Genomic DNA, 22,349 nt, shown 5'->3' on the forward strand with positions numbered 1-22,349 from the left:
CTCAGTGAAAATGAGCACCTCTTTTAGTCATGTTCTGGCTTTTGGAGTGGGAAGGATAGGATGCATTTTCTGGGGAGAGGTTGCACTCGGGCAGGTCTGTGGTTCTGTGGAGCATCAGCTGAGCCAAGGTGGAGAAGCTTGGGAGCATGTGTGTGATGTGAGTAGGGACCAAACCATGGGAGAAGTGTGTGGTGAAAGAGGATTGTCCCATGCTCAACAGAATGAGGCAGAGTGTGCACCATCACACCTCAATCTCCCCCCTGGGAGATTCATTTCCTCCTCTTCTGATGTTGCAGTCCATGAGCTGGGATTCCCTGCTCTGTGTTTTCTTGGAAACTTTGAGAAACTGAGTAAAAATATGTAAATGAGCAGTGGTGAAACAAAGTAGAATATTTTGGTGCCACTTAGAGCTGTCAGAGCTCCCTGCTTATCCTAACTTCAGATGATCAGAAATCCAATGTTATTAAATGTGATACTCTCTGCCATTTAAAAGCATAGCATTTTAAGTCACTCTCAGCTTCGTGAGTGTTGTCTTGTTGGTCTGACAAGTCTTAAAGGCGAAACTCAGTTTAATTCTGTCAAAGCACATATAGGATCAAGTGTCAGGGTGAGTATCTCTGACCACAGAAAATACCATCTACTGAAAAGAGAAGAGGCAGGCAGTGCTGCAGTTCATTTGCCTTGTTGGGTGATATTTCCCAGGGATTTTAGTCACTGTAATCAGCTCCCTCACTGAGTGAAAAGGGGCTGTATTGGAGGCATGTTTTTTTTGCAATGTCTTGATGTTCTGGTTACATGTGTTTGCTCCAAGGACAAGTTTTGAGACTTAGTTCCTACTTGAAAAGCAGCTTGCTTGTATGTTGATGGTAGGTGAAGGTTTGCTGTCCAAAGCACAATGAGGCCCCAGAAGTTTTATTTGACTTTTGTTGAATTCTTTGTATTAACAAGTCATCTCATACTTCCAGAGGAGTTTTAACAGAATTGGCATATGATGTAACTAAGTTTGTAAAAAATCCCTACATTGTAAATACATCATATTGATGAATTTGCTTCCCATCTCCAGAGCATCAAAAGCTTCATCTGAAACCCAGAAGAAAGATGTACTCCCACCACTGCCAGCTGTGTCTGCTGCACATCCTGCACCAAAGTCAGCCAAAATGACCCAAAAGAGACACAGAAATGAGACTGATGAGCTGCCTGCCATGGATAGCCCTCCCAGGAAGAAGAGCAACCACAAGGATCCTTTGTTTGCTAAGCACAGGAAAGTGGAGGGAAATCACACAGAACTGTCAAAGGGCATCAAAGTAGGTATCCAGGATAATGGGTGGGATGTTTCCTCCAACATGGGTGCTATGTGATTCTCTTCAGAAACATACTCTGTAAACACCAAAGGCATGAGAATCATGTTTATGCCAATCACCGTTTCAGTTTGCAGGCAACTGCAAATACAATACTGGTGTATTTTATAAGTGTGCTTATAAAAAGAGGGGATTGCTTTAAAATAAGAAAACAAGCAACCTGTGGCATTGACTACAACCCAGGTATAAGCTTTTATAACTTGTTTATAAAGGTTCATGATCCTTGCAGCTGGTTCTTTGCATTTCTGGGTTACAAAATTCAATTATATGGCTGTTTATTGGAGGCTTTTGGGGGATGTTGCTCTGTGTGTGTTAAGCCAGACTGTGGACTCTGTATTAGCTGGCTCTAACTGCTTGCTTTTTCCTTTTCCCTGTAGTTAGTAATGGGGAATCAGCAGTTGTTGTGTGGTTAAGGTGGAAATAAGTGTCAATAGATTTTTGCCATTCTGCCTTGGCTAGAGGACATGAAAACTGCGCTGCTTCCATCCTTACTGATCTCTTTGTCATTGTGCAAGGAAACCTGCTGCTGAATTCCTCTCAGCCTGGGAGAAGTTTGAATGGTGTTAGACGTGACAAGCAGTCAGTGAGAAGCAAGCAGGGGTTGCTGGGGAAGAGACCCTGGAGAATAGACTGTGCTTGGGACAGATAAACATTTTCACTTGAAATTTAGGAAAGCTGAGCTTTGGAATTGGTTTAGGCATTTCTCTCTAACCAGCTTCAGCTCTGTCCTTTTCCAGGGATCTGGTGATGTCACAAAGCCTTTCCCAGTGCCTTCTTTGCCAAATGTTACCTCTAAGCCAAGAAGACCTCTGCTCAAGTTTGAAATGTAAGTTTTTGTTTGACACCTCTCATCTTTACTTTCTGAAGACAGAAGGCAGGGCTGGTTATGAGGCCACCCTGGCTTCTGCTTTTTCATGAGCAGTTCTTTGGGAGGAAAGAGAGGGGGAGAGATGTGTGAGATCTGCCCTGTACTGCCTTCTCATGCCTACCCACCACAAAGTAAAGGTTTACAAGGAAGCAAAGTTTCACAACAGTTTTGGTTTGAGGGAAGCTACTCTGGAAATTAGGGACCACCTCTCTTGTAAGCAGGTAACTTGAATGCAAGTTTTGGTCTCAGATAAGTGTGTGGCTGCTGCCAAATTTACTTTCAATTAAAATTTATTTAATTAAATAAAATTTCAATTTCATTTTCAATTAAATCAAAAGTTTCAGTTAAAATGTATTTATGGGTCTGTACTTGAGGAATGATAGATGTTGTAACTACAATCTCCATGGGTGTGAGAAAACTTGCTTCCATAGAAGCCAAATTTCTGGTGTATTTTTACTTCCAAGTGTAACTTTCAATATTATTCCAACATATACTTTTAAAGAAATCAATCAACCCATAGCATCCTCTAGATAAGAAGGTAAAACTAATAATTATCCTACCCTTTTTCACCTGTTTTTCCCCTCTGTCCCCAATTCAGGCAGCATTCAAAGGAATACTACATTGAACAGGCCCAGAGGCTGAAGCACAAAGCTGATGCAATGGTAAGTCTTGATCTTGTGCTGAGCATGTTGACCAGCTCCTGCACTCAGCCCTGGTAGCTGTGTGTGTGGGGATGAGGTTCACTGGCTACCATGACCTGCATACTCCATACATGGAGTGCGTTCAGTCGTGTTGGGAGGCTGCCTTTATTTGCCAGAGGTTCAGATGTTTCCCTTTGATACAAACAAACATCTAGAGAATGGGATTCAGAACTGGCATTGTTGGGGGCTAGCTTCTCAGAGCTATAAAAGCATCCCTGGAGAACAGATGGAACAGTTAGTTTTAAGAAAGTTTAAACAAGTCAGAAAAGTCAGGATCCTGGCAGTTATTGAGTTGCTGGTGACTGAGACTTGGAAGTGGCCTTGGCAGATCTGATTTTCTCTGCTCTGTGCAGTTTAACAGGGTGCACAAGTGAACATATTGCTTCGCTAATTATGGCAGATAATTATCTCGGTCAGATAATGTCCATTTGCTACTTTCTGTTTACCTGTGAAAATGAAGTGAGGGAATACTGCAGTGGGAAATGCCCCTAAGCCTTGCAGAAGGCAAGCCTCCAAGACCAGACAAGAGTGTCTAAAAAAAGTGAAGATAATAAATTACTCAATAAGCCATTGAGCAAAGAGAGACAAATGGAGCATACAAAGCTGATGACTGGGATCACATTAAGGGTTCTGCTGAGAACCCTTTAATTTTTGCCCAGAGGCCAGACAGAAATCTTTTTCTTTCTTCAAATCCTGCCTAACTAGGAAGAAAAGAGAATTCAAGTATGCTTGAGAGAAGTGTGTTTGGTCTTAGTTAAAAAATGAGAATTTTCTTCCCAATAGACTGACAAGACTGGAAAGGCCTTTCAGTACCTGGAAGCTGCTCTTTTATTCATTGAATATGGGGTTGCCTTGGAATCAGATGTGCTGGAACCAAAATCAGCTTACAGCATATTCAGTGACACCATAGTTCTCATCAAGTAAGTGGCTTTCAGAGGGCAGTGTGCAGTGTGTTTGGGTGGGGAGGGCATTTTGACACACAGTCTTCTGCTCAAGATCTTACAAAGTTCTTTGTGCCAGGACTAAGAACTCAGGGCAGGTTTCCTGACTTTCCAGCTGGTTTTAAGATGGCATGCACTGTTTTTTCATAAAATATGGGGCTTCAGAGTGCTCTGGTGGCTGACAAGGTCCTGTTTGTTTTGTTTTCCTAGATTCATTATGACTTTGAAACCATTTGCAGACTCCTCAGTCTCTTCGCACGGAAAAATCTTTGCTGTGTTACAGTGAGTAACTGTTTCTGTTCCTTTGTGCGCTGCTTTGAAACTTGATAAAGGGAAAGATCCATTGCTTCTACAGCTGAAGGAATGAGTTAAATGGGAGATAGAGTTATGCAAGGAAGAAAAAACAATATAAAGGAACAGAAAAAAACCCCAGTATAAAGACTAGAATGAATTGAAACATCTCTAAAGTAAGCTGTGTGATCACAAGGGACCACATGCAGAAGGCATAGGCTTTAAATTTTTATCTGCTGGTAACTTGAGTGCACATAAGGGCTTTCACCTGAGGTGAAAGAATGTGATTTGGCTGCCCATGTTTGAGCTATGTAACTGAAGCTGTAGCTGAACGTGGCACTTCTGGATGGGGCTTACTCAGCCCTTTGGCACCTCTGAGGGCCTGGACACCTGTTGGTATGAAAGAGCAGAGAAGGCCCTTCCTTGTTTCTTTCTTTCCCTTGTGATTTTTGTTTTTCACAAAGTCTTTTTTTACCATGATCAGAAGGAGAAATTTTGAGCTCTCTTGACCTTCCAGTATAGCTGAGGTGTGCCTGCCTCCATCCCACAGGGCTGAGGAGGGCTGAGCATTAGCACTGACACTCGGGTGTGTTTCTGTCCACAGCATGCGCTGCCAGTCCATTCTGCACATGGCAATGTTTGGTTACAAAAAAGACACTGCAATGAGGTATTCCAGACTCCTGAATGACCACTTCAAGGTAGGGCACAGGTATCACTAAGCTGTCAGCTAATGGCTGTGGTAGTTACTGATGTCAGCTGAACAATCCAAAACTAACTAGACTTTTATTCCTTGCTGCAGAGTAATTTCAGAGTAATACAAGCACCTTCTCCAGGTGTTGCAAGGTAAGATTTAAAAATTTCTTGGTATGTCTGTGTTTCAATGACAATGAGTAAGAGCTTTTCTGAGTTTTTTGGTCATTTCATGTGGCAGACAGCTATCAGGTTGTCTTTCAAAATCTATGTCTGAGAGAAGGTTATTTGGACTCTGACAGTGGTGCTGATTCCAGTTACATTTTTTGGCCACCTTGCACAGGATAGTTCATTGAGGAGTGAATGGTCTCATGAGAGCAGTGGTGGAAACCCTGCCATACCAGTGACTAAAATTAGGTTGGTTGAAGTGGTGGGGGTGTGATGAGCCAGGCTGTGTCTGGAAGGCAGCCGGCTGACCACATTTAGCTGCCCTGGGTCTATAAATAAGTGTGTGTAGGCTGACCTGGCTGCTCTGCGGAGCTGCCAGAAGCTCCAGCCTCCACAGGAGGGGAGCTTCAGTGTGCCTGATTTGGAAGGCATTAGGGAAAACACTTGGGCAATCCGGTGAAAGACTTTCGCAAGTAGGTGTAGATTTTGGAAGTTGGATGGATGACCCTTTTCAATGTCTGGTCCCACATTTTCTCTTGTTGAGTAGAGTCCTTCGAAATTGCTTCCAAAAACTTGGCCTTGCCCTCGAAGTACAATTGCTTGTGCTGTAGCTGAACATACCTCGCTTTTCAGCAGTCCACTCCATGCTGCAGGCCTGGGTGACGCCGGATAGCACCTGGCATTGAGGCAGCCTTGTGGAAAGATGTTTAGGTCTGAAGTAGAATGTTCATGATGGTGTTTCTTTTCTGCTGCAGAAGCACAGGCTTGCCTTCTCCTCTTTCTCCAATACCCTCTCCTGCTGGATCTGCGAGTTCTCAGCAGGGATCAAATGATAGCAACGGCGTTGGCCACAACAACATTGGCAACAGCACTGGCTCTACTGTCACTGTCTCCTGTCATATCTCCAGTGTCACCTCTTCCTATGTCAACATCACCTCCTATATCCTCCATGCATATGAAATTTGGGAAAAGGCTGATGCACTGGCCAGAAAGAATAAAGGTAAGTTTTTGCCCTTTGTCTTTTCTGTCTCATGTGTGTATTTTCTTCAATCCTGATGCTCAGTGCAACAAGTGCCATACCTAAAGATCAAAGCATGAAATATGTTGAATATCTCTGCCAGGGCATATTGGCAGAGATACTTGATGGTGATATATTGATGAGTGTTCCCATTAAAAGGTTTTCTTGGCATCCTCAAATGTCCAAGAGCTAAGGGATGACGGTGTCAAGTGCAGGAAACCAGCCAACTTGCTTCGTGGTAACACAAGGAGCGTAAGGGGTTTGGGTTTTTTCTGTCTTTCCTTTTGGGACACAGAGCTTTTCTGAGTTGGTTCACTTTGTTTAAAAATGTCATTTTGGCCTGTAGCCTTGTGTTTTAGTTTTTGTCAAATTTCCAGGTCATTTTGTCTTGAAAATGGTGAAGCTGGCTTCTCTGCCTAACAGAGAAGCTGAGCAGCACTTGAATTTGAGTCCTTGCTGGGCACATGCCCAGTGTTTGCTAGCAGCAATTCCTAGAATTTCTGCAACTTTTTTTTTATTTTACTCTTTTGTTGTTAAAAACGTTGTATTGTCCTTTGGTGCAAGGAGTGGTGAATACACAAAAGCCACAGGGTGGGTGCAGTCCAGCCTGTGACCTGCCATCTCCCGTGGCCTCAGCAGTGTCGTTTTCCATACAACACCAAGTTTTGTGAGCCAGTGTGGGTGAAGAGATGCATTGGCGTGACCTGTTGGCAAGCTCGCGAAGGAAAATAAGCACAACGTGCCTGGCTGGATTGTTGGAATGCTGTAGAAATCCACACACTAATGAGGCAGTTGCTGAAAATCAAAAGGCTTTCCAAGTCACCTATGAATAAAAAACTGGTTGTTGGCTGTTCTTTGAGCAAATCTGTGCTTGCAGCAGCAGTTCATGTGTGGCATTTTTGATTCTGTCCTCAAAAGGCTGATAAAAGACTGTCACGTAGAAGCAGTGGATGCTGCTAATAAGCCAGAGGGGAGTGAGTCATGGAGAAAAATGTGTGGGAGGGCAGCCTGAGCACAGTCTTGCATCAGTCAAGACTAAATTCAAAACATGCTCTGTGTGGCTGGTCGTGAAGTAGGGGGATGATGACTGGGGTACTAAATACTCTATAGGGAGTGGATCTGTGCAGGAGACCGGTAAATATTTATGTAGGCTTGGTGGTGGTGGTGTCACTGTTGAGGACAGTTGGAGGCATTTCAGACCTGGAGTGTACTGATAATCAGTGTAATATACAAAATGAATAAAAAAGGCCACATCTTTGATTCTTTTGTGCGATTCACAGGGCATAAGAAGAGGAAGAAAGAGCAGCAGCCTTTAGTTATCAAGATCATATAAGCAGGGAAGTCCTATTGGAAAGCAGTGAGCTGTAACTGCTGTCCAAGTCACTGGTGCAGAGCTGAAGTGCCTTCTGGAGTGTCCATTGACAGCTCCTCACTGTAATTCAGAGCAGCACTGTGGATCACAAGGCTGTAACAAGTTGTCTTCAGCCTCTGATCCCTTCCTGCAAGGACAAGCTAAGGCTGCAGGCATGGATGTGAAGTCGTCCTTTCACATGATGTTGTGCTGACAGATCAGGTTATCTTCTGTTTGCTCAGACAGGGGCTTTGAATTCCTTCTATTCCCCATGGAGGGCATGGATTCTGTAAACAAAAGCAAAATCAGAGGGAACATGCTCTCTGCTTCTGCAGCGGCAAGTATTAGAAAGGAAGTGTTGTGCACTCTGAAGAGCTCCTTGCGCAGCCAAGCAGAGTTTTTCCACCTCTAGCTTCAGTCTCTGGGTGTCAAAAAGGAGAGCTGTCTCTAGAGAATGACCAGTTTCTGAAAAGGTATTTAGCAACATGGTTGAGCTGAAGAGTGAGGGACTGAGCTCGTGTCAGTGGGAGGTAGGAATGTCTTGGAAGGGTGACTGCAAAGGAATAGGTGTGAGAATTTCTCACAGCTCATGGTTACCTGCACAGATGATTGCCAGCACAGAGCAGGGCTTGCAGCCTGCCAGCCCCTCACAGAAGGGTCAGGTGTGCTGCAAGAGCCTCCTCCTGTGTGGGAGGAGGAGCAGGATGCCTGGAGTTGGTGGTGGGATGGGAGGAATGTGACATCTGCCTGACATGCTCAGCTATAAGCAATCCAAACTAGAGCTGTATACTCTGGCAAGCTGCACAAGTAGAAAAATTCTGGTGTCTCCAAGGTTTAAGGATGGATAAAGGAAAGGGACCATAGCTGTGTGTGCTTCTGGGTGCTGCTCAGGAAGACACTCAAATTTTTCCTGTTTAGAACTTGGGAGAAGCTTGAAGCAGGGACTATGGTGCGAACACCCAAACTTTTGCCCCCCTACCCCACAGAGTTGCTGTGTTCTTTTAAGTCAGGACATGAGGAGGTGGCTCAGTGTGTGTTAATGTGTTTTCCTGTTGCCTGTATTGCCTGCTGTGCTTGTCACCCTTCCCAGCCCTGTGACACTGCTGAGCTGTCTGCATTAGCACGGTTTAACAGGACTGGCCAGCTGACTGTGTGCTGCTGCTGTCACTCCTCGCCTGTCAGGTGTGCCTGGTGTATGAAATCAACCAAATGTTTTCTCTCTCTCTCCCTTTTTTCCTAGAGTTTTTTTCTGAACTCAGCAGAGCGACGAGTGCTCTGGCACTGACCAGTAGCCTGACAGACCTGGTACACTACATCAGACAGGGATTACAGTGGCTGAGACTGGAAGCAAATATGCCTTAACTGGTTCTCCAGGTGGTTGAATACCTTGAAGTTTTTTTGCACTTTTGAAGCCTCAGAAACAGTTTAATTTTTTTTTTTTTAATTGTTCAATACAAAGCACCTGCAAGGGAAAATATTTTAAATAAAGTTGGAAGTTATCTGGTTACACTGGAAAACCCTTGAACTGTGTTTTTCTAGGGTAGCACTTTGCTACCTTGAAAAAGAAGAGATGGAGGATGGCACCTTCCTTTAAAACAATGAAGTGCAATGAATTGTCTGAATGGCCCGATGTATTGATGGTCTATAAACATTTCTGTCACAAATAACCAGCTGGACAATAATTGCACATGATGCTGACAAGAAGGAAATCTGCCTCCAGAGGTGGTTACGCAACATCCCGCAGTCTGCAGCAGCTGTGTGCCCAGTCAACATGCCAGAGTTGTTTCTGCAAGCACAGATGCAATCTTTGGTGTCTTTGTTCCTTGGAGAGCAAGTAGCAACCTCATCAAGCACCAAACAGCATTATGTTGCAGGAAAAAAAGCAAAAGTATCTGCTCTGCCTGCTTTCCAACCTCACCCTCCTGCTTTTGTCAGCCAGCTGACATAACTGAGGAAGCCACTGCCTTCAGTGCTGCAAGTTTTCTTTTCAAGTCATCACTGCTTTGGTCCTCCACACTGTGCTCTCATGCACATCCATGCCCTGGGCACTCCAGCTGTGTTACTGAGGGGCTGGCTCAGCTTTAGCAAGCCCAACACAGTTGGGGTGGCAAAACGACGTGGTGTGTCTGCCTCTCTGCTGAGAGATGTCACCATGAGGATTCTTTGTTGGGCTGATTTTTGTCATTTCGGTGGGTGGGGTTGGAAAGCTGCACTGGTTCACTGTGATTGCTTGGAGATGGTTCTAAGAGCTTCCATGGGAAGGAATTGCTTCTGGTTAAGGAGGGGTTAAGTGGCTGAATGCGGAACATAAGATACGTTTTGCATTTAGATATTTGCCTGCAACCACTGAGGGTCTTGGTGAATATCTAAGAGCAGGATTTGTACCAAAGTAGGGTCGTCTTCATGTGGGAGACAACTCGCATGTTCTGTCAGCCATGCTATAGGATGGGCCCAGTGACTTAGAAACCTATCAAGGGAACAAGAAAGGGAATAATGAGCTGTTTCCAAACATTATTTTCCTTGTCACAGTATCAGTGAAGGCAGCAGCTATGGCATTTGTGTATTCAGTGAGATGACACCCTTCTCTACTCAAAGATCCCTTGTGGTGTGACAGCAGCATCCTGCCGTTCTCATACATAATAGTGTGCCTTAGCCCACTGGTCCCCTCTCACATCCCTCACCCTCTCTCTGACAGACCTGTGGGATTGGTGAAGAGAAGGATGGTATCCCAAAATAATTGTGTTTACGAGAAGGAATTTTCCTTTCCACATAATTTCACGATTGGGGAGGAACAGGTCTGCAGATGTGCAGAAGTACCGCCCTTGTTAAATACCTGCTTGTGGGTTTGAGGCTTTGAAAATGGACCGTAAATAAATATCAGCGAAAGTTTTGCACTTCCAAAAGTAGTTTCTGCAGAAATGGCCCCTGCCACGGGGAAACCTGGGCTCTTCTTCTGGGTTCTGGGAGGAGGTGACGGGAGCGTGCTGGTCCCGAGCACAGCAGAGCTCTCCTGTCACCTTCCCTGGCAGTGCAGGACCACCGGGATCATGGCTGGGCCTTTCTGCTCCTTGAAGGGATTGGCCTTTTATGTTGGCTGTGTTAAAAGCCTCAGAGCATTTCAGGGATCGGCTGTCCTATCAAGTGGAAGGAAGATCCATGTTTCCCCTCCCCATTTTACCTATCAAGCTTTGCTTGCACTCCTCTCCGCTGGAGCAGCGACTGCTCAGAGTAAGCAGGGACAGAGAAGGGCTCAGCATTAAATGTTTTGTTCTCAGGAAGTGTGGGGATGGGCAGCCAGCCTGGAGGCTGGAGTGCACTTTGGAACTTGATCCCAGACCGGTGGATCGATGCCACCTTTGGACTTTGTCTTCAGACAAAGCTATTTCTAGGATCACCAGCTAAGGAGGAGGAGGAGGAGGAAAGACAAAAGCTTTATTGAACCCGGAAACCACCGTGGGAGCCTGCAGGAACTGTAGCAGAGTGTTAGGGGAAGCATAAAGGGCAGCAGGGACAGGGGTGTCCTGGTAGTTTCCTTCTGCGTGCATCCATGTCCCTCCCTGCTGCCAGGAGAGGTGCTGCTGTGCAGAAGTGGTTGTGTGAGGGCTGCTCCCATTCCCATGACCAGACTCCCCTGGGCTTTGCGGGAAAGAGCACCACAGGCAGTTTGTGTCACAGGTGTGTGGGGGCTCTCTGGGGGCTCTCAGTTGGAAAGCAATCTGTGGAAGCATCACTCCCAAGCTCCACAGCAGGAAGGTAGGTTTTGTTTCAGGACACAGAGAAAGACTGTTCAAATAATAGGAAATTTTAAGAAAAGCCATGATATTTCAACCCTGAGCCAGGTCAGAGGCTTGCAGAGTGTTAGAAAGGAAGTTCATCATTTTCACCTGGGCCTATTCAGGCCTTTAAAAAAAGCAAACAAAAAATAAATAAAAACAGAAATCAAAGTGTAGCAGTGGAGGAAATAGCATTTGCCATTAAGAAGCAAACCATTAACCCAAGGAACATCAGGGGTGATTGTTTAATCCCAGAAAGAAAGGAGGCAGCTATGGTGGCAAAGCAGCATCATTTCCATGCAATATTTATTTAAAAGAAATAATAATACATGTGTTGAAATTGTTAAATGTTCTATTTTTAAGATGCCATTTATTTAATAGTTGAAAACCCCACTTACATGGAGATAGAGATCTATTCTGTAACTGAAAGTCAAAGTCTGACTGCAATGCCCTTGTTTTTTGGTTTTGTCCTCTCCCCTCCCTCTTGGTTTCCACGATAAATCTGTACATCTTATTTTGGGGATGTATGTCCCTCTTGTATATAACCTTTTTCTGCCCTGCGTGTGATGGAATTTCTGAGATGGTTGATTCATATGGGGGAAATAAACAATAAATGAATGTTTGTTATGAGGTGTTTCAAGAGTCCTTGTGTTCTCAGCTTCTTGCAGAGAAATTCTAGTGTAGCTTTTCTCTGAATGGCTTTAGTGTTTTCCTTCTGAATGAGGTTTAGGTATGAATTTCTGTACAAGAAGTCTCTTGTTCCCTCTGCTGCCCTGCTTGCTGCCCCTTGCCCTTTCCTTAATGACCAAAAGTGGTGCAAATGTAGATGCTCTGAGTGGCAGGAGCGTCATCACTTGGGACACGTTCCTCCCACCCTCCCAAATCCCATGTGCTGGGCCAGCTGCTGAAGCTAGTTCAGAGCCTGGCTCTGAGCACTCCCTGACAGAAACATCCCACAGGTTGGTTTCAGACAATCCAAGGTAAATTAGAAACCAGGAGACAAGGCAGAGAAGCGGTGGCTGAAGGCTCCTGCTGTGTCTTTGCCACAAAGGCATTGCAGGGCTCTGTTTGTGGATTGCTTTCTGAAGGGCTGTGAGGAGGATTTCCCTCAGGGAATCCCACAGGATTTTGTGCTCTGTGGCAGCAATGGTTGTGCAAGGGGATCTGTGCCACAGCCTTGCACTTCTTGTTAGAAGCTTTTCCCACTTTTTGTTTTCTGTCAGGCAGCGTAGCTGTTCTTGGAAGAGTGGTTTTGGCATCTCTGTGCACCGTTGGGATATAATTTGTGTGTGAGATTCAGGTCTGTTCTGCAGCAAGCATTGCCCCCAGGATGTTTGCTAATAGTGGATGTGGTTTTCTCATGCACTGTGTAAATTGTAGAGGATACTGACGCCGAGTTTAATACCCACTGGAAATGCTGCTGGTACAGGTGCTGTGCATAGAAATGCTCTCTTGCATCGTGGTCAGTGCAGGGCTGGGGCAAAGCAGGGAGGGTTCATTTTGGGGGTGGGATGGAAATGGGGTTGAACATGCCAGCAGGGAGGGCATCCAAAAGCCAGGCAGGATGTGGGGCTATAGCAAGTGTTGGCTGCCCTGCTTGGCTTTCTGCCCAGGGCAGTGGCCCCTCTGGGCTAACGCAGCCAAAAATATTTTTTCAATAATAGTTTGTTGTAGTTTCTTTAATTATTGAGTCTTTATTGCCCAAACCTAATTTTGCAACCCTGTTTAATTTATTTTGAGATTTGTTATTGATTATAGATGAGCTTGCATTCTGTCTTCAGCTCGGCTTATCCTTTTCAAAGACAAATGTCATTTTTGGCAGAACAGCTGAGTTAAAGTCGATTGCACTTTTTCAGTCCAAACACTAAAATAACCCTTTGGCAACCTGTGCTTTCCTTACATTAATTGCAGTTTCAGCAACCCCTGTCACAAAAAAACAGCACTGTTCCTGGGCTATCATCAGCCTTTCTGAATGTGTTTCCATAACCTTCTGTTCCTGAAAGTTGTGCACTTTACAAGAGCAGTGTGCACTCACTGCTGCTTTGTCATTATTTTGTCAAGGTGTGGGGATCCCAGATTTACTGCTGTGTTTTCTTCCTCTCCTGCTCAGTATTGCCTGAGGCTATGGGGTTTTTTGGGTCTAGCCCTTCATGTTGCAGCATTAAGGCTGTGTTTTATACTGTCAGAGACATTTACAAAACTTGTAGATTGTTTAGTGAAATCTTGACTTTACTGCTGGCCAGTTGCATATGAAGAAATACGTGTCAATGGGAAAAATAATTTAGATATATATTTTTTTTTTCAGTCTCGAAGTAATAAAATGCATCTGTTTTTCACTTGTTCCATGTGGGGTTTTTCCCAGTTGCCTGCTGTATCTTTTCACTTGGAACCTATAGCTGTGGTAAAGTCAAGTCTTTGTTTAAATTCTCATTTGAAAGAATCAGAAAATCCTGTCAGTTTAACAACTGTGAAGGAGTGATCACTTATATAATGCAGTGCCTTGGGAGTCACTGTAATCTTTTGGACCAGGGAGTCTGTGGGCAAAAGGTAGCTGGGCTCCAGCCCAGGCCATGAAATACTGTGCAGGCAGATCAGAACCTGGAGGGCATTAGGGGTGTGAATCTTGCAGTCAATGCTCAAAATCTTTTCTAAGATTTTTGTCCCACACAGGTGGGAGAAGTGAGCCTTTGACTTAGATTATATTCAGTGCTAATTGGAATAGTAAACTGAGTGCTGGTAGTAGATTAGACTAATCAGTCTGGCTAAGGCAAGAGAAATCTGCAGATCAGGGGCACAACATTTATTTTAGCACACAAAACATGCCCCTTGACAGCCAGTGGATTTTCTGTGATGATAATTAAACAAGAGGCAAACAGTTCATTGTATTTCTGTAGCCAGTGGAAGAGAAGAATCACTCCAGACAGAGGCATTACTTCCCCCTGCTGTTGTTTTGTGTAAGGGCAAGATTTGCTCTGGAAAACAGAAAAATCCCACACTGCAGTTTGGTAGCTGACACAGCACAGTTCAGGCATGGTCCTGGTGCATCCCTGTTCCTCTCCAGTGGTTCCTTGGCACTGTGTGAGTGGGACAGAACATGCACCACAACTGTGCAATGACTGGTGGCAACTGGAAAATGGCAAACTTTTTTGCAAGAACATTGGTAAAGAAATAAATGTAGATTTTTTTTTTTTTAAATACAGTTTCTGAGGTGCTCCAAGGGCAAATTAATTCTCCTAATAAATGCAGCAGTATGGGAAAATGGGATACAAGAGCTTAAATCCTTTAAAACACAAATGTATGTTTAAAGCTGAGGATGTAGAAAATTCTATAATAAAACTAAAAAAAAAAAGTGAAGAGAAATTAAACCTCTGATTTTATGTCCAATGACTGTTGAAGTTCAGGCTTGTGAAACTGGGTTAGGTAGAAGGAGGCTGGGTAGTATAGCTCTTGTGTCTTGGCTGAGGACAGGCAGTAAAATGTGCTGTTACGGTTGTGATTGAAAACTCTCCTAAATAGGAATTTAGTAAGTGATTCCCTCTTTTCACAGAAAATTTTAGGACATAGAGTTGCAGTGTAGCATTCAAATATGAAAGAAGATTGTGCAGATGACAGGTAGTCAGAGCAACAGAGCTGCAGCAATCTGCTCTCATGAAAAAAAATCATCTGGTAATTATTTTTCATCATTGAGGTGAACAAATCATCTCCTTGATTTGTTCACCAGATTAGGAGTTCTTGGAATTGATGGTTTGTACTTATCAATGATGTGCTGATTTTGTTTTACTTTTTTTTTAGATTAATTGTGTCTCTTTGAGATGATTTATTACCACATTCATTCACCATCCGATGGGCAGCTTTTTCTTACATGAATTTTTCTGTAATCAGCTGTACTTTGAAGGAAATATAAAGAATCTGTGATTTGTAGAGATGGGCTGTGGTGTTTTGCTGGCTACAGCACTCCAGTGTCAATTTGTTTTTCTCATCCCATTAACTAATAATTTACATGTGAAATTCTTGTTGCAGAGGCGTGGCACTCCAGGAGCTCTCCTGTCTGGACTGGTAAAGAGTCTCCCTGAATTTCCATCACTGCTTAAAATGCTCAAGTCACAGGATTTAATTTCTTGCCACCTTTTTTTCATTGAATGTATGAGCCTGCAGCCTTTGGACAGAGCAGCTGCACAGTCTGGCCCTGGTACCTGAGGGCTCCCTGAATGGCTCCTTCTCAGCTGCTGGGCAGGGAATGGGGGTTTGGTGATATTCCTTGTCAGAAAGCCTGTCTGTGCAAGGTAATTACCTGCTTGTCTGAAAGGGAGGGAAAGGGCAGGCACTGATGTCTCCTCTCCCTTCCATCCCCATAGATCAACAGGAACAGCTTCTTACTACTGCCTCTGCAAGCTGAGAGTAAGAAATCATCTCCCTAGGGAAATTGCAGGTAAGGCTGGAGCTGCTGGGAGAGTCTGAGCCGAGGACAGTCTTGTCAGCACAGGGGTTTGAGGTGAGAGATATGGGACAGGAAGCTTACCCTGAGTGAGGTGACTCCTGACTCCAGACTCAGCTGGTCCTATGGCTGAGCTGTCGTGGCCAGTGACTCCAGGGGATGATGGTAAAGCCTGCATGGAAGAACCCAAATTGCAGAAGTGAAGCCAAAGCTATTGATTTAATACTATTATTTTCAGTTTTAATAATCCAGTGTCTTCTGTGACTGTACATTGAGATGTCTCTTCAGATAACTTAATGTATGCAAAGACATCAAGTTCTGCCCATAATAATTTGATGTTGTATTAGTGGTAACAACATTGAAAGGAAGGGAAGCTCTTGAGAGGGTACATAAGGTTTAACTTTTCCAAGCAGCTTCCATGTTCCTTTAGAACAGTTGTTTGCCTGGGGATTGGTGAAGAAAGGCAGAAAGAAGAGGAATAAGTAAATCCATTGAAGGGATACAGAAATCAGTTCTGCTAAATACAGAACTGTAAAAAAACAGGGCAGAGTCTTTGGAAGAGAAGCTGCTAGAGTTTCCCATGTCTGTTTTCCTGAGGTCTGCACCCTAGGGGTTGGCATTTGAGTAAATACCACCCCCAGCCCCATGGATTAGGAGGCATTGTTGTCTCACCTGGGGTTAGGAGCAGGTGTGGACAGATTCTTGTACTGCCAGGTGTCCACTTCCTCAGCTTTAGGGAATCTCTTGATTAATCTGTGCCCAACTGTGTGAAACAGAGCTTGGCTCACCAGGGTACAGTGCAGGTGGATTCTCAGCAGCAGCTCATGGTCAGGAGGGGATTCACTGTCTCTCCCAGGAACTTTGTTTCATCCTCCAGGTGCCATCAGGGGTTTATTTATGGCATTTCTGCAAATGTTCTGCAGTGCAGCGCTAATCTTTGCTCTTTCTGGTTTTGAGATGCAGTCTTGAGCATTTCAACAGGACTTGATGTTGTGATCATTATTAGCTCTAAGAGCTTAGTTACTACAGAAATTGTTATCTGTCATTCTTTAAGCAGCCAGACCATTTCAGTCCAGGTCTAACAAATGCCAGTTTTTACAGATAAGAAGCAGTATGGTAGGGCAAAGGCTCAGCTGCCCTTCTGATTAGATTCTGCATGGTTTAACGGGGTTTAATCCAAATCTTAAGGTTTTAATCCAAATCATCCTCACTAATGGTCTCAGGCTACAGTATAGAGGTTCCTCAGTTCTGCATTGTACTTTGCCAAAATGTCACAAATTTCTAGAGTAATGACATGTTCTCCCTGCAGATGCCAGGATGCTTTTTCCAGGTGCTCGGCCATGTTGCACTGGGAGAGACAGGCCCCAAGGCAGTGATACCAAGCTGTTTTCTTCTCACATCAGCTCACCTCTCCCTGCAAATGTCATGATCTTCCTGAAAATCTAGAGGGCTTTTAAAAATAAATGTTTTCTATTGGTTTTGAGCTCAGGTTGGTTTGCATAAGAAATTACTTCAAGGCCCTGACTGAACCTAAGGGGTTCCTGTTTTTCTAAGGGGAGTTACATAAATCAAGAATCTGTCTACTCCCATGCTGGTTTTCTTCCTCCTCTTCTTGCCTCTGAAAAACATTTGTACTCTAGTTTATCTAAAGGAGAAAAATTGCATTTTCTTTCAGTTGTACAAACTGACGAGGCAGCTCTCTGCATCTTCCCTGACCACCAGGCAAGAAGAAGGATTTCTGGCACCCCATTAGGAACACCCGGAGTTGTGATGTTCCCAATGGTTCATACAGCAGTGTACAGGGCAGGGTTTCATTTGTTGCTTTTCTGGCACACACTTGTTCTCTGTTGGCTGGCTCAGCAGTATTTAGCAATTGTTCCTTGCTTACGTGGAAATAGTTCTTGGATTAGAATTCAGTCTCTCTGTGCAGTTAATTTGTTGAACCATGTGGTAAAAGAAATGTTATTTTGCCCTTAATCATTGTTAACAGAAACATAACCATGACTAAACTCTCTTGGATATACATATAATTTTCAATATAACGTACAACAAAAGGCATTGTATTAAAAATTTCTATTGAGTGTCAATGGTTTTAGTTACAACCTATAAAATTACACTTAATGAATCCCATAATGTTTCACTTACCAGTGTCTCTGTCTATTACAAATGCTGAACTGGGAGCTGCCAAAGGAGTCTTGCACTGACTCTCATAATAATAATAATAATAAAAGGTTTCATTGCAGTTGTTCCACATAATCCTCCATAACTTGCTGTTTCCAAGTTCGTGATCCTTTGATGCTTATTTGGCTACAAAATGAAAGCCTTGTCTCCAGATAATGAGGGAATGGAAGGTTGTCCTGGACCATTTGAAGTCTGAGAATATTTGATTCTTTCATTGTTTACAGCTAGACTTGAAAAGGATCAAAAAGATTTTTGCAGGACTAGTGTAGTGTAAAGACTTCCTTCTGACTTGTAGCACAGGCAGTGACCATAAAGAAGGTATTCTCTTTAGCAATCAATTACACAGTAATTAAAGCAAACTACAGATTGTTTCATACAACAGGGACAGGGAGTCGAGAGCTTTTTCAGTATGGAAATCACTTATGCATGTACAAGCCAGAAAGCTTGGTTTCATCTAAAAACAAAGTTCTCTCTTTACTGAAAACTTTGGGTTATTCTTAGTCTTTTACACCTGTTCTGGAAATCAGCAGACACCCAGACTGCCATTAATGGCTGCACATGATTTCCTTCAGGAAGCTGTACCTGATTATCCAAATGGAACACTAAGACACAACAGAGTAAAACAAATTAAAAACGTTTTCAGCTTAGCTCTCCATTTGAATTAATTCCACTGGAGTGAAATTTCCCTGCTCTTAGGATCTGAAGTGAGTCTCTTAGTGTATAGAAATGGAGGAGAATTCCCCTTAAGAGTCATTTAACAATCCTTACTATATTTTGTTATTTCCAAGGGCACATCAGCATAAAGCAGCAGGATAAACAGGCAGCTAAGCCTAGAATGTCCACTGTTGAGAAAAGGGCATTTGGATCCCACATGGAAGAGCACAAGAGACAGTGACAGACAAGGAATGGTGAGTCCTGTTTCTGATGGATGAGTATCTACTCAGATGAACTTAAGCCAAGACTGAAACAAGGACAAGGTTAAAGGCACCTGATAGATAATTAACCTGTTTTAAATGAATTCAGACCTATTTTAGGACTAATTTAGTAAGACAAGCTTGTATTTTCTGATCAGACCCCAGTGTGTTATACCTGAGTCAGTGGCATTAGAAAGGAGATAAGCAAGATGTCAGTGGAGTTGGGATTACACCAAGAGCAAGAGAACCCGTCCCTTCTGCCCCAGGGAAGTGAGCAGAGCTCGTGTTGAGCTAAGGGTGAGCTTGGTAAGAGATTCACATGTGGGGTCCTCTTGTGAGCACAAGTTTCTTTTTGGTAAGGAAAGTCATCTTCATACACAATTGAAAGTGGGCTGTCCAATGGCAAAAGCATTTGAAGAATTAAGATCAGACAAGAGAGAAATCAGAGATCCAGTCCAAGGCTAAGACCAGGGTCTGTGTAAAGGTGATAGAAAGGATTTCCGAATGAGCATTAGCAGCCACCTGAAATGCAGTTTTATGCATGGAAGACAGAGAATACCTCTTCTGAATTTGAGGGAGAGAGAATCTCCATCTAAACCAATGAATAATCTGCCGGTGTACTCTGTCCATTCCCTATGGACACAGATCTGTAAGGTCCACCTACACCTGCACTACAGTGCCCACCAAAAGCAGCAGGAGAATGGAAACATGAGAGGTTATTTCTTGAGCTCTCTTATAAAAAAAAGTTACTAAAAAAGCCTCTTATTGTGATAACTACTACCAAAATTCCCATGTATTAACAGACTATGAAGTGCTACCAAGAAAGCCTTCACTGTGTTTTTCCACTGCTCATTTGATAGGTCTCAAAATAGTCTGACTAGGAAAAGGGTAGAAAAGTCATGATCTTACAAATTGTTTCTAAAAAAACTCAACCTCCCCTGATTTATGACAGATTCTGCTTGATTCTATTTGCAGAGAATCCTGCTGCTGAGGGAAATTTATATTGGCACTGACACCTTCACAGAATGCTCCTGAGGGTGAAAATGAACCATCAACATCACAGCTTATGGGAAGGTGTAAGTAGTACTGGCTGCCAGGTTGATATGTGAATGTGTGTATTCCTGTATCACAGCCACTCACAGCAATGCAAAATGTTTGAAGGAAAACTTGTTATTGCTAGTGAGAATATCCTTCTCAACCTCTTTACACAAAGAATAAAAATGCTGCAAAAGCTATGCTGACCCATTTCCTGGAAATGCCACTTTCTGTTTGTTGGTAGAGGTAGGCAAGAGAGCTTCTGACAAATATCTAAGTACAACATGTTCAGCAGAGACTTTCACCTGCCTCTGACTTGCAGGCTGAGAAATACAAATCATGTGTGATATGTCCAGGGAGGAGGAAATCAACCATCAGTCAGCAACTGATAAAGCCACAGAACAAGATGTTTATTCCCATTCTGGTTTCTGGTTTATTTTTTTAAAATGAGAGTTACTACTTTTGTAACAAGAATGTTTGCTAAATAAACCATTTTGCTTCTTAGCTGCACATTTTTCTCTAATAAAGACATTAATGTTCTTGAATTTTTGTTTCCTCTTCTAAACACTGACATTTCCCTTTAAACATGAGCTTATTTACCACTATATTTACCTTAATAAATTATTGATATTATATATATTGGTTTGTACCCTTCTAACTTATATGGAAGACTGGAATTTTTAAAACTTTGTTACTAAGCTGAAAATTCTTTGCCTTGGGCACAAGAAGACAAGACATTAAGGCAGTTAAATGTGATCATCCTACATGTTGCAATTTGGTCTCAGAAGGAAACATTAGAAGTGGGAATGCTGAGCTGATAAAGTGCTCTCATTATTAATCTGTCACAAATACTTTTTTTTTCAGATGTTTTGCAGACATTTGATGTTGAGCAGGACAACTTGTTTTAGCTGGAACGAATAAGGGTTTTCCCTTTTACCTGGGATTGTGTTACTACAATCTGTCTGGTTCCTCACATGTATCAAAATGCTCCTCCAACTAATTTGCATCTGGAAACTATTTATTCCAGTTGTGTTAAGCATATATTGAAGTTTATAACTGAAGGTACAGGATAGGGGCTTATGCTACATTTCACAAAAATCTTTCAGATGCTGCCATGGATAAAGACAATACTCACACCAAAGTTCCTCCTGAAAGGGGAAAAATATTAATTTTTATATATGATGTCTAGACATGTGAGGCAGACACCTGTAGATTTAAGTTTCCAAAGCACAGAAACCCCTAATGGCACACCCAGCCTTTCCAAACTCCAAGCTGCCCAAACTCTTCTCTGTTAACAGGAATTGACAGCAGTTCTGGCAGCCAACACTGCCCTCCAGTGTGGGTTGTGATAACTTCCTTCTGCAAGGGCTTCCTTCTTCAGGGTTAAGAAATTAATTCAGTGTGCATTGCTGAATGTGTCATCCCACGACTTCATTTAATTTTATCTTAGGATAAATATTTAGTTTAAGAAAATGATTTTAAAAGCTATTGTTTATCAGTTGTTATTCTCCTTTCTAGTTTCTATGAACTACTGCAAAAATATAAAGGAATATGTCAATACATTATTACTGGATTTATTATTTATATTTGCTTTATGCTGTATTTAGTATTTTTCATCACCTTCATTGATGATGTATAACATGCTGTGGATTTGCCTTCTACAGTTATAAAGACAGTCAATATCATTTCACTACTCTCCCTGCAGATTTCTGATAGTGAATATCAGAATATATAGTTTTTCTGATGGTATATACACATTTCAGGATCTACATTTCAAATCAAAGCTTCCCTCCAACACTCCTATAGCATAAGGAACTGTTAATCTCTACAATCCATCTCATAGTCAACACACTGCTTATATATACACAAACACCTCAATCTCATTTAGAAACAACTGGTGTTACAGACGTAGCTGATTTTAATTTATCACTGAATTATCTTTTTTGTATCATTCATCTGAATTTCAATCCCAAATTGCATTGAAAGAGAGCTTTAATGCTAACACAGAGTTAGGATGCTCAGTACTCCCAGTCACCAAGTTGCAGGAAGGTTTATTTAACCTCATGTTATCTGCATGTTTATTAACATATTGAACAGCCACTGGAGTTTGCATTTCATAGGAAAAAGAAGGGGTGGAGGGCTGAGGGATGTCTGTGTGTCTGTATGTGTTTTGCACTGTAGAGAATAATTTCCAGTCCAAAATGTGTGTGTACAATTCCTGCTCAAAACTGTCCACCTCAGGGACTGCTTTTTGAATTTGTGCAAACACTTCACTACGCTGCTGTGTGAACACTGTGTCACATGGGATGTACTTTAAATATAAAAAAGCATATATTATCCTAAATTAAGATGCTTCCCGGAATTATTCAAAGAAATGGTTAGGTGCTGTAATACTTTATCAAAACATACTACAGGAGGTGTCTGGACCTTCATTCACCAACATTCCAATCAAGAGGAAAAGAAGGTAGGCAGAGATTGCACCTTCAGTGGTCCTGAGAACAATGAATGATGTCCTTGGTTCCAAGCACTACAGCAAGCTGGTCTGTGATGCTGTACTTGCTCCCACAAGCAGCCATGGTCTCAAACAGCCTCCTCTGCTGCATGAAGTGGTGCAGACCCCTCAGT

At 42.8% G+C, this 22,349-nt stretch overlaps 1 protein-coding gene and 1 long non-coding RNA gene across 8 annotated transcripts in view; both read left to right on the top strand.

Moving 5' to 3' along the window:
- The window catches only part of LOC111928825 (ALF transcription elongation factor 1), a 75,614-nt gene extending 55,345 nt beyond the window's left edge, over positions 1-20,269 (top strand). For 5 of the 7 annotated variants that reach the window (XM_023926263.2, XM_023926262.2, XM_086889302.1 and 2 more), the window contains 9 exons: positions 1,064-1,304; positions 2,096-2,184; positions 2,825-2,888; positions 3,711-3,847; positions 4,079-4,150; positions 4,764-4,857; positions 4,959-5,002; positions 5,773-6,017; positions 8,627-11,786. In XM_023926263.2, the coding sequence (XP_023782031.2) occupies positions 1,064-1,304; positions 2,096-2,184; positions 2,825-2,888; positions 3,711-3,847; positions 4,079-4,150; positions 4,764-4,857; positions 4,959-5,002; positions 5,773-6,017; positions 8,627-8,748 (1,108 nt within the window). In that variant the 3' untranslated portion in view covers positions 8,749-11,786. Of the gene's footprint in view, positions 1-1,063; positions 1,305-2,095; positions 2,185-2,824; positions 2,889-3,710; positions 3,848-4,078; positions 4,151-4,763; positions 4,858-4,958; positions 5,003-5,772; positions 6,018-8,626; positions 11,787-18,563; positions 18,684-19,664 lie in introns of those variants that run through there. The other 2 variants (XM_023926265.2, XM_086889301.1) reach the window with 1 other exon arrangement.
- LOC147653142 (uncharacterized) lies at positions 15,180-17,850 on the top strand. The gene is made up of 2 exons (XR_015286870.1): positions 15,180-15,215; positions 15,515-17,850. It is a non-coding gene; the product is annotated as an uncharacterized LOC147653142 (long non-coding RNA).
- Positions 20,270-22,349: the final 2,080 nt, after the last annotated feature.

The sequence above is a fragment of the Cyanistes caeruleus genome, chromosome 5, assembly GCF_971803275.1.
Source record: "Cyanistes caeruleus chromosome 5, bCyaCae1.hap1.1, whole genome shotgun sequence".
NCBI classification, from domain to species: Eukaryota; Metazoa; Chordata; class Aves; order Passeriformes; family Paridae; genus Cyanistes; species Cyanistes caeruleus.